At 39.3% G+C, this 12,195-nt stretch overlaps 1 protein-coding gene across 1 annotated transcript; it reads left to right on the top strand.

Annotated features, from left to right (window-relative positions):
• Positions 1–2,275: 2,275 nt before the first annotated feature.
• On the top strand, positions 2,276–3,235 carry LOC119809345 (olfactory receptor 150-like). The gene has a single exon (XM_038322182.1). The coding sequence runs from the start codon at positions 2,279–2,281 to the stop codon at positions 3,233–3,235; it is 957 nt and encodes a 318-aa protein (XP_038178110.1). The 5' UTR covers positions 2,276–2,278.
• Positions 3,236–12,195: the final 8,960 nt, after the last annotated feature.

The raw sequence follows: 12,195 nt of genomic DNA, 5'->3' as shown, positions 1-12,195 counted from the left end.
CATTTCAAGATAAGAAAACTTTAGAGAAAGCACAAAATTTCTAGTTACTCTATCTATAGCATGATGAACAACTTATGAAGTATTTCATTGAGATATTATAATAAATTTGATTTATAATTTCTCGTGTGACATATTCAGCTGGAGTTTTATGGGATATTTTTAGCAAATGAGAATGCTAAAATGAATTACATTTGAAATAATGACTGAAGCTTTCTATAAAAATTTACCTTGAGACATGGGAATGAATAGGGAAGAGGATTGTATAGTCTAAGCCAGTCTGGGATCTAGACAAAGTCCTTGTCTAAATAAACAATAGTATCCATAGAGGAGAAAACATTTTCAAGAAAAAAATATACTGAAAACTATAATTTAACATAGCAAACAAAATCCAAAATTGTAACTTAGAAAATATGCATAGATGTGTAAGCTTAATTTTTAATTGATAAAATTGACCAACTTCTAGAATGTGAAATCTGAAAAATTCATACTTTACTGGTATTATATTGAGATTCTCATGGGTGCCAGTCTCCCAATCCCCTCAGGATAAGAAGGGTCACCACAGCAAGCAGATACTGACTAAAAATATCTGAGGTTGAAAAAAATAAGTCATACAACATCTTATTCATTTATTCTTCCTATATTCTCCCCAAAACTTTTTCAATGTTCTCCCAATGATTTCTCTATCGAACAAAATTTTCAGTTAATATAGCTACACAAGCATAGTTAACAATTCTTTGGCAAATAACAATAATACCATACCAAACATGAGTTTCTTAGGGCCAACAAAACAGATAAGACTGACAAAGCAGGATCCTGTCTTCCTTAGGTCTCAGAGAGTATGTGTCTTTGGTGTGCACAGGCGTTTATGAAAAGGTGGGTAAATAGAGGAATGGCTACAATTTCTAAGAGGTGAGAAAATTTGCATTAATTAAATTTGTTCAGTTAGATAAGCTAGACACTTGTTATTGATAAGTGCATAGAAAAAGGAAAGAAAAACACAGCAGTACCATTGCACTCTCTGAGCACTTCTGCTTCCTTGTTCAATTTTTGTGTTGTGGTAACCATGGCAACCATCATAAGCTACATGAAGAAGCATTGACATTTGACCCTGGACCAAACAAGGTACTATACCCTTGGCTCCTAGTTGAGAATTTCTTTCTTTCTTTGGAGCTGGTTTAGTTATCCAATCATTTTTCTCTATTTCTAGGGGTAAAGGCACAAACAGTTAATTTCCTAGACTAAGATCTTTTGTCAAACAAACATAGGCAGAGTTAAATACAAAATGTTTATATTTTTTACAGTAGAGCAAAAACTAGTAGGTTAAGCCGGTCCTGTTTATCTGTAAAGGCAGACATGCTGTTTCTTCCACTCAGTGACTGTCTTTTCAAGTTCTTATGTGGTCTATTTGCAAGGTTCCTATTCTAGTTAAATATCCTAATATAAAGGATATTTAGGGGGACTAACTTTATGTAGATTTGAGTATGGGAAAAAGGGTTTGACTGAGTGATTAGTCACATCTCAGCCCCACAGTTTGGAAACATATAATTCATTTGCCAGTACAGAATGAAGTTATGCAAAATGAATGATTTATACATTGTTGTGATATTTTGGGAAGAATTCCACTATGAAAAAGAGGAAAAATGTGATTTCACAATGTTTTGCAGAAATAAATAACAGTGACTATTCAAAAGGCAGGTCCCCAAAGTCTTGCAAGATGGATGTTAGACTAGAGGTAACACCAGCTGTGCTCTCATTGTGTAATGCTTGTGGGCCACATTTATATGAGGTATGAAAAGACAATTCACTGCTTAAAATAAATAACAGACAGTGAACAATTATATTTAATGCTTAAAGTTAATTGCCATTAACATGAGTTTGGATATTGAAGTATTTTTATAATATTTTTAATTTGCCACATATAAAATGTTTTTTTTTTAAAAAAAAGAGGTGCTTTAACTAAGACATGACGAATACTTGAAACACTTTATAAGGGGTGCTAAAATGGTTTGCATTTGGTAGGAAATCTGTACCAGTACACATAGTTCTTATTACAAAGTCACAAGCTTGTAATAATCTGTTTGATTATTTCTTTGCATCCCTTCTTTTTATAGGACTATAAAATCTTTGAATGCTCAGTTAGAAAATAGAATGACAGCTGATTGAGGATACCTAAAAGTAATTGAATTCTGTTTCAAATTTTACTGTGCAATAGGAGAATGGGCACTCAAATTTTTCTTCTGTATAGAATTTTCTTCTTACATCGAGTTTCCAGAAGAGAATGGAGGAAGTAAATCAAACCACAGTGACTGAATTCATCCTTGATGGGTTAACAAAGAATCTAGAGCTCCAATTGCCCCTATTCCTCATCTTTCTGGGAGTCTATTTGGTTACAGTTGTGGGAAATCTAGGCATGATCATCTTGATTATGTTTAGTTCTCAGCTTCACACACCCATGTATTATTTACTCAGCAGTCTGTCCTTTATTGACTTTTGTCAATCAACTGTCATTACTCCCAAAATGCTGGTGAACTTTGTGACAGAAAGGAATTTCATCTCCTACCCAGAATGCATGGCTCAGTTCTACTTCTTCTGTGTTTTCGCTGTTGCAGAATGTCACATGTTGGCTGTAATGGCATATGACCGCTATGTGGCTATCTCTAACCCTTTGCTTTACAATGTAACCATGTCCTATCAAGTCTGTTTGTACATGATTGCTGGGGTATATAGTATGGGATTCGTTAGTTCCACAGCTTATACTATCTTCATGATGAGATTGCTTTTCTGTAAGGCTAATATAATAAGGCATTACTTCTGTGATTTTTTCCCATTATTGGAGCTCTGTTGCTCTAGTACTTTTATCAATGAAGTACTAGTATGGTCACTTGGTTCATTTAACATTCTTATACCAGCTGTGACCATTCTTAGTTCTTACATCTTCATCATTGTCAGCATCCTCAACATTCATTCCACTGGGGGAAGACTCAAGGCCTTCAGCACCTGCAGCTCCCACATCTTGGCTGTTGCTCTCTTCTATGGTTCCACAGCTTTCATGTACCTTCAGCCATCATCAGTCAACTCCCTAGGACAAAGTAAATTGTCATCTGTGCTCTATACCATTGTAGTGCCTATGTTGAATCCCATGATCTACAGCCTGAGAAATAAAGATGTCAAATTTGCCCTTAAAAAATTAATTCAAAAGTTAAGTATTCACTCAACAAGGAATGATTTTCATTAGCAATGGAGTATAACTTCTGCCAGTTGTCGAAGAAATAGCCTACATTAAGGAATTAGTAAATATATTTGAGACTATTGTTAGCACACAGTTGTTAGAAAGAAATGTACCAAATGTAGAAGTGAATATTCACCTTCATATCCTTGTATAATCAGAATTTATTCAAGATAGCATCCTGCATCACCCTCCTGAAAATTCCCTAAGCTTTTTTTTTTGGTTGGTTTTATTTGCATACATGAACCAAGCTCTGCTTAGGCAAGCCAAACATAGCTTTATTAAAATGGGTGTGCATAATTTCCGCAATACTTTTTTGCTTCAATTGTTTGTAGAAGGTTCTCCTTTTCAATTAGCAAATGATTCAAAAATGCTATCAATAATTCCATAAGTGAAGCAGTTGAAATAAGAGGTTATGTAATATTAAAAATGTGAAATTCTTATTATTGAAATGCATACAACAGCCCTATATTAATACATATGCAAGCAGAGGACAGGCTATACCATCATCCCACCAGTGTGAGAGCTCCTTCTGTCTATGTGTTGCTTTTATTGGTTAATGTGTAAAGAAACTGGCTTGGCCTACAGCATGGGAGGAGGAAGGTTGAGTTGGAGAGACAACATGGAGTTGCCACTGAAGATAGACATGCTGAAAATTTGCTGGTAGGCCACAACTTCATGGTGATATACAGATTTATAGAAATTGGCTAAATTAATATGTAAGATTTTGCCTAAAAGAAGCTAGAGCTAATAGGCCAAGCAGTGATTTAATTAATACAGTTTCTGGGTGGTTATTTCAGTTCTGGGCAGCTAGGACGAACAACAGCTAACTGAAGGGCAACCTCAGCCAATAATCTTGTTTGTGGGGTGTGGTCCCCTGAGGCTAAGATTTACTTATAAAACTTGCAGGTGTGCTTCCTCCCTCCTCTTTGTTTGCTTACTCTCCTCGCTGGAACATTGGCTTTTGTTAGTTCCCTTTTTTCCTTTGTTAAAGCTGAATATTATATATTAAAGCCAGTCTGGTTAATCATAACTGCCGATCGACCACACCCCTTCAGGTAACCCCAACATCCCATCCACAAGGTGTTTACACTAAAACTAGAAAGACAATGTCCTCACACAGCTGCATGACTCCTCTCATTTTCCTATAATTCTATAGTCATATTTCTTCTTAATGTAGAGCTATGTTGTTTTGTTTTCTCTCTTTCCTCTCTGAGTTTCATACTTAGAAGTTATAGTCTTTCATTGTAGCATCCATTTGTATCACTTATTCACATGGGAGACAAATAAACTTAGCATCTTTTTCTGAATAATGGTAAATCTCATTAATGAACTCATGAGCAATTTTGAAGGACTAATACGGGTTAGACAATGATACCTGAAACTGCTGAATGTTCTTGTTCTAGAAACTCTAGGTTAAGTTTAGGGTTACTAAAAGGCAGAATTTAAAATACCATTTTATTATAAATGTGCTTGCTATGGTTTTAAACATCTGGATGTTAAAAGTTGCATACATGGGCATAGGGCAGTCTGCTCTTTTCAGGTTCCCTCAATATTTATATCAAGAAGAATAAAGAATATTTAGATCAACAAGAAGAGGTTATTAGCAGTCTTTTTCAGAGGTCCTGAATTCATTTCCCAGCAACCACATGGTGGCTCAAAAACATCTATAATGAGATCTGGTGCACTTTTATGGTATGCAGGCATATATGCAGGCAGAACACTACATAATAAATAAATTTTGAAAAAAAGAAAAAATACGTTAAAAATAAGAATGGAAAAACCAATTCATTTGCTAAAGTTCTTGTTTATAAGCACCAGGATTTGAGTTGATTTTCAAAACCTATTTTTAGAAGTAGTAGTGACTGGCAATTGTATTTATAGCACTCAGAGGTAGAAACAGTTATATTCCTGGAACAATCTGGACACCCAGACTAGTTTACTTAGCTAGTTAGAAGTCAGTGAGAGACCTTGCATCAAAGAAAGTAGATAGCCTAAGGAACACCACCAGAGTCTGTTTTTACCTTTCACATAACCACATTACATGCATACAGATACACAGACAAATAAATAAGGCTTTTTGGTACATTGATACTTGCCTCTAATCCCACCTACTTGGGTAGACAAGGCATGAGTCCTCAAATATATAGATTACAGATTAGACATGATATAAAAGAAAACTTTTATGTCATAAAAGGAAACTGGATTATTATTTTCAAGACTTCGGGCATTTTTCAATAAGAAGTACCTGTCAGAATGTCTTCTGGATTTTTAAGACCACTATACTGTGGGTTTGTAGGGCACATGGGCAGCTAACATGGCGCCAAACAATGGATCCTGAGTTGTTTACACCAAGACCTGATTGGACACCAGAACCAGGCAAGATGATGTTAGCACGTGAATAGCTTGTGGATAATAGGTAAATGTAGGGTTCCTGAATGTGTGATAGGGTGACTTCTACAAGGATTAGCTAGTTCTTTTTCCACTCCCCATGGCCCTGTAGTTTTTTGCTTTAAAAGATCTTTACTGTGCAAAAATAAATGAGTCCTTGCCTGACTTGACTCCCTGCTGCTTCTTACTATCTCTTGGATCAAGGGAAGCTGGGGATGGGCGAGCTGAACACTAACCTTTCCTCAGACCCAGTTCATCCTTATCCAGTTGGACTAAGACCCAGTATCTGGTGCCCCCTCATGGGGCTCAAAGAATAACATTTCGGCCGAGGCTAAACAGACTCTCGGGGTAAGTGAAACCTTTAGTATGGGTAATTCTTTTTGAACTACCTAATGAAGAGCTGGGTTTGAAGGCCTTGCGGCTCATGCTTAAGTCTGGAGGTCTTGAATTGTCTGACAGTAATGCTGTCAAGAACTGGGACACTATTTTTACCCTTGGCCCCTGGGTGCCCGGCTCCAACCTTTTCTCCTGGACTACCTGAGCCTGGTGGAGACTACACTATGCTGGTGGAGACAGTGGACAGATACTCCACTGGGGTACAGCAGGCAGCAATACCCAGCCCATATCTTAATCAGGTGAGTTAGGTCGGACTTAATGCATGGTACAAACTGGATGAAGGACTCACAGAGTCCCCCATAGCTGGAGTGAGGCAGAGAACTTTTGAGTCTTTGCTAGACTTTATAAACCAGGTCTAGCAGAGAGTTCACCATAAATTGCCGGCAGAAAACCTCCGGGACCAATTTGTGAAGTTGTTAGTTTGGGAGGGTATGAACACAGACCACTGCCAGCCTGTGCAGGAATGAGGGAAGGTTCCCTGAGCAGATGGATGGTGGCCACCCAGGATGTGGATACACTACAGCATCAATCTCAATCGCTGGCCCTGGCCTTTCAAGCCCATACATCAGCAATGACTGAGGCTATTACCTAGGCATTAACAGCCCAAGGTCAAGGAACTTCAAAGCCTTAAGGGAGAGAGACCTGTTTCAAATGCAGGCAGAAGGGGCATTTTAAGAGAAAATGCCCAGAACACTCTCCCACCTATTGGCCAGGGGGATCTGTGCCACTCCCAATCCCTGCCCTAAATGCAGAAAGAAGTATCATTGGAAAAAGGACTGTCAGTCCAAATTTGTTCTAGAGGGAAAGCCTTAGAGGAGGGGCATCCTCCAGGCCTGTCAACTCAAGGAGGAACCTCCTCCAAAGGGAGGACAAGAACACCCCGTACCAGGGTGACCCAGGCTAACTGGACTGTCCCCCTGGTGGAGGGCATCTTTAAATAAATGTCTTCATAGGAAAAAAAAGAAAAGAAAAAAGAAGAAAAAAGAAAGATAAAACAGGTTTCACTGTCTAATTGACACAGAGGCAGATAGAACAATGCTCTGAGAGGAGGAGGTACCTCCTGAATGGGAGCTTCCAGCTGGACCTCCAATATTGGGGGTGGGAGGTAACTCCCGAATCAAGGAAATGGTTGCCCTCATTAGGTGGACTAGCCCGGATGGGGAGCAAGGAAAGATACATCCCCTGTGGCCAAAAACCTCACAGCCAACCTCTTGGGATAGGATATGCTAGGACAAATTGACACTGTGTTCACCACAGACCACAGGGCCTTTTATGAGGACATTATTTCAGATAAGAAAGAAGCACAAAGGCAGGGATATAAAAGGGGGTCAAAGAAAAGGATTTTTTCAATAACTACCTGGATGAACCCAAAAAACACACTCAGGTGTACCCCCAATCCTAGGGGCCACTAGCCCCCAGGTACACCTTATCAAGTGGAAGCCGGGAAGCCCCATTTGGGTGGAGCAATTAATTAATTAAACCATTATTATTATTAATTAATTATTAAGCCATTAATTAAGCCCAAACTATGACACTCCACCTTCTGGTGGAAGAGCAGATAACCCGTGGACATATACACCCTTCCATGAGCCCCTGGAACATGATGTGTTTGTTATTCAAAAGGTGTCTGGGGCCTGGCATATGCTTCAGGACTTAAGCAAGGTAAATGAGAGAATGGAGTTAGTGGGCACACCCTTAAGGGGCATTTCCTGGACTCCTGCTATACCCTCAGAGTATACCCTAGCTGTGATTGATACTAAAGACAGTTTTTTTCCTATCTCTTTACGTCCAGATGATTGTGAAAAATTTGCCTTCTCCATTCCTTCCCTTAAATTTTACAACCTGATTAGCAATTCAAATGGACAATACTGCCCCCAAAGAATACCCAATACTCTAGCCTTCTGCCAACAATACCTGACTACACTCTTGGGGCCTGGCTAGGCTCTGATACCTCTCTTGCCTATTTCTATATATTTGATATAATCTTGGGGCACAAGGATCCTACCCATCTGGAGCGTCTTTTTAACCCAGGCTCTCACAATCCCTAGAAACAGAGGATTTACTGTAGCCCCCAATAAGGTCAAAAAAGTACCCCCCCCTTAAGGTGCTCAGGTTTCATCTTACCTTGACTCAAGCCAGTCTCCTTAAGCCTTTCCTCGATATTCCTGCCTCCATGAACTTGACTTTACTTCAGAGACTCCTGGGAGAAATTAATTGGCTACTACCATGGGTTCCTGTTCCTAAAGATAGCCTTGTGCCTCTATTTGCGCTTTTTAAGGATAAGAGGCCACAAGACACTGTCACAATTACAGATGATCATCAGGCAATCATTCCTACAGTTCCGAGAAGCCCTAGATAAAGTCTCCCTAAAGAGATATTCTGCTTCTAGGCCCTTTTCTCTCTGGTTGTTCACTGGTGTTACTCTAATGTCTGCAATCTTAAACCAAGAAGGGGAACCATTGGAATGGATTCACACCCCCCTTGGAAGCACACCTCGGGTGTACTCCCAGGCTGATCAGGTTGCTGATGCAATAATTAAAGGCTGAGCCCAAGCCCAGAGACACTATGGCCTTGACCCCCATTTCATTTTCTTTCCCTTTTGGATACCAGATGTTGAATGGCTTACTCCTGGCCAATACTCATGTTGCTTTCTCCCTGGAGGGGTTTCTAGGACACATTGATTTCCATATGGGCCATCTAAATGGACTGTCATGCTATGGCGAATCCCCTTCAAGATGCCTTCTCTGTTCTCTCCTAAACCTATTCCCAGTGCTTTTCATTTTTTTACTGATGGAGGTTGGCAGGCAGGATAGCATATACAGCCTTTAGGGACCAACAAGAAACACCAAGCTACCAAGGGTTCCAGCCTTGTCAGGGGTCATCTCAATATAAGGAGTAACTTGCAATAGTCATGGTCCTTCAGAATATTCAAGAGCCCTTTAATTTATATTCTGATAGCTTATATACATGATTTATTTACTTCCACACCTTCCCCAAGCACATGTAAAAGTGGATGAAAACGCTCTCACTTCGTATGTTTACCCTCAGAGGCTTTCTGGAAGGATGAGGGGCTCCCATTCATATCCAATGTTTAAGAGAACACTCAAAACTCTCTGGATTCCTACCAATGAGGAACAAATGGGCTGATCAACTAGTTACTGGCCCACAAGCACTGACCCTATAGGAGGCCACACAATTACATGATCTGAGCCATATCAATTCGAGGGTCTTACAACACAGATTCCCCCAGATCCCTATTATGGACCTCAAAAGGATAGTACACACTTGTAAAACATCTTTCCTTTTTGATGGTGCCTACCTTACAAACACAGTGGATAATCCCCAGAGGCCTCAACCCCAACACTCTTTGGCAGACTGATGTTACTCATTTTCTGGTTTTTGGTAAGTACAATTATAATTTTGTCTCTATAGATACTTACTCACGGCCTTTTGGGCCACAACATATAAAGGAGAAAAAGCTAAACATTCACAAACATACTTCCTCCAATGTTTTACCTCTTTTGGCCTGTCAGTACAAGTTAAAACAATGAACTATTTTTTATTAGCAAAACAATGTCAGACTCTTTAAATAAATGGCATATTAAACACCTTACAGGAATTCCTTATAACCCTCAAGGCCAAGAAATTATAGAAAGAAATCATCAATGCCTTAAGGAACAACTTGTAAAACAAAAAGGGGGAACTATCTCCCATATTCAACTACAAATAGTCATGTTTGCCATCAATAGTCTAAATTTCTCTAAATTGGCAACTGAATAGAGATTTCAAAAACACTGGGGTCAATTGAACTCCAGACCCCAAGTCAAAGTTAGATGGAAGGAGCCTTTGTCAAAACAAAGGAGAGGACCAGACCCCCTTATCACCATGGATAGAGGGTTTGGATGCATCTTCCCTATAGAAGAGACAGCCCCAATTCTGCTTCTTGCTAGAAACCTTTATTTCTTACCCCTTTCCTCTATACAGGAAGATGCCCAAGCACAAATTGACCAACAAGGAGAAAAACGGCTATGGTGGTCACAGCTCGTTTTTAAAAAGGGGAGAGGCAAAAAGATAAACGCTAACCACTTCCAAGAGCACCCAGCCCTTGAGAACCTCTTACATTCTCTAACAATTGCAGATGGTGCAGATGGTGGTATTCCAGTTGCTGGTCATCCTGACCCTTTTGGTTCTGGCTGCTATACCTAAGCGAGTGACCTGGGCGGTGATCAGTGCTGGCAATAAAGAGATAATGATTCCTATCCGTGAACAAGTATGGAGGGAACCATTGACGGCCCTGGCTGTAATCACCCTTTTAGGGCTGGAGATCAACGGGGATGGTTTAGTAGCAGCACTCAACAAAGAGTGTTCGAGGAACTATGGATGCAGATAGATTCCAACCTAGATAAGGTAGAAACTTCCATTAGATATTTACAAAAGTCGCTGATTCTCTCGTGCAAGTCTAGCTACAAAACAGGCGAGGACTGGATCTTTTATTTTTACAGCAAGGAGGCTTATTCCAGGCACTAGTGAAGAATGCAGTTTGTATACTGACCACTCTCATGTAGTCACTCAAAGTCTCCATGAGATCAGAAAAGGAATTGAGGAGAGCAAAAAGGATTTAAGTACTATTTGGCATAAGCAATGGTTTGACTGGTTCCTCTGGTTAACCACGCAATTTCAACATTATTGGGACTGCTCATAATACTTGCCTGATTTGTACTTTTGGACCCTGCATAGTCAATAGGTTAGTTAGACTCATAAGGGCTAAAACTCGGTGTCCAGCTCATGACTCTTCGTGCTTATTATGATAAGCTCAGCACTAAAGATTTCCCCTATGTTCTGGGTGAAACTTAAGAAAAAAGTTCCAAAGGGGGTAAACCTCATAAAGAGGTGCCCCTGAGCCTGAACCTCAAAAAAGAGGCAGGCCTAATTTAAAAACAAAACGGAGGAAGTTTGTAGGGCACATCAGGCAGGTGGACCCTGAGTTGTTTACACGAAGACCCATTGGACACCAGAACCAGGCATGATGTCAGCATGTGAATAGCTTGTGGACAATAGAGAGAATGTAGGGTTCCTGAGTATGTGATAGGGTGACCTTTAAAATGGCTCATTTTCCATCCCCCATGGCCCGGTGTTTTGTTTTGGGTTTTTTTGTTTTGTTTTGTTTTTTGGTTTTTTTTTTGTTTTTTGTTTTTTTGTTTTTTTTGTTTTGTTTTCTTTTTGCTTTAAAAGATGTTTACTGTGCAAAAATAAACAAGTTCCTAACTGACTGGACTCCCTGCTGCTTCTGAGTGTTTTCAGGATGGAAGGGAGGCTGGGGAAAGGGAAAACTGTACACTTACTTTTTCTTGGACTCAGCTCATGCTTATCCAGGTAAGCTAGGACCCAGCATGGGTTTACTGTAGTGTGGAACCAAACCAACAACAATGTTTAGTAGTTATAAGAAATGTAAAAATCAAATACTACTCAGATTCCATTTGACAAAACATTGGTTTTAATACAGAAAGTTTCTATATATAAAATTTTAACACTAATGTATAATTTTTGATGATAGAAAAAGATTAACCAGCAGGAAAATGCCATTTGCTTCTCTTTCAAGGGTTCATTCTCTGAGAGTGGTATATCTCTGGAGAGTATGCTATTATGCTGTTTGGAGCTGCATATATATATATATATATATATATATATATATATATATATCAGCCCAGTGTTCACTTTCAGGGTGTAGGAGGCATAACTGTTGAGGTGACTGTGACACTCGAGCTGAAGAAGCTCTTAGGAACATTACCCTACAATTAGATCAACTACAAAAATAATTCTGAGCCTGAGGCCCTTATCTCTCAGCACCGATGACTACAGAACGTGGATCACATGTTACTACATATTAGCATTAGTGATTTTGCAATTGGCAAGTAAAACTTGGTGCTGAGGCTTTGAAAATAAGCAGAGTAGTGTGTTCATCCCAACAGTGATTGATGTCATGAATCTAGAGGAACCATTGTGAAAACTCAGGAAAATTCATCTTATTAGATTCACTTATTCAATATTTCACAGAGTAATTTTTAAAATTTTTATAGAATGTACCAGCTACTTTCTTAATTCCTAAAGACACAGAAATAGCCTGTCCCCTGTATTATGCTCTGGCTAACAGTATAAAGTTGTTCTGCTTTGAAGTTAATTTT

Source organism: Arvicola amphibius, chromosome 3 (assembly GCF_903992535.2).
Source record: "Arvicola amphibius chromosome 3, mArvAmp1.2, whole genome shotgun sequence".
Classification (NCBI taxonomy): domain Eukaryota; kingdom Metazoa; phylum Chordata; class Mammalia; order Rodentia; family Cricetidae; genus Arvicola; species Arvicola amphibius.
Note: the sequence above shows the minus strand (reverse complement) of the source record. Positions and strands in the feature narration are given on the sequence as shown.

Excerpts from the sequence above, each read along its gene's own strand:
- LOC119809345 (XM_038322182.1), top strand. The coding sequence starts at position 2,279 with ATGGAGGAAGTAAATCAAACCACAGTGACTGAATTCATCCTTGATGGG.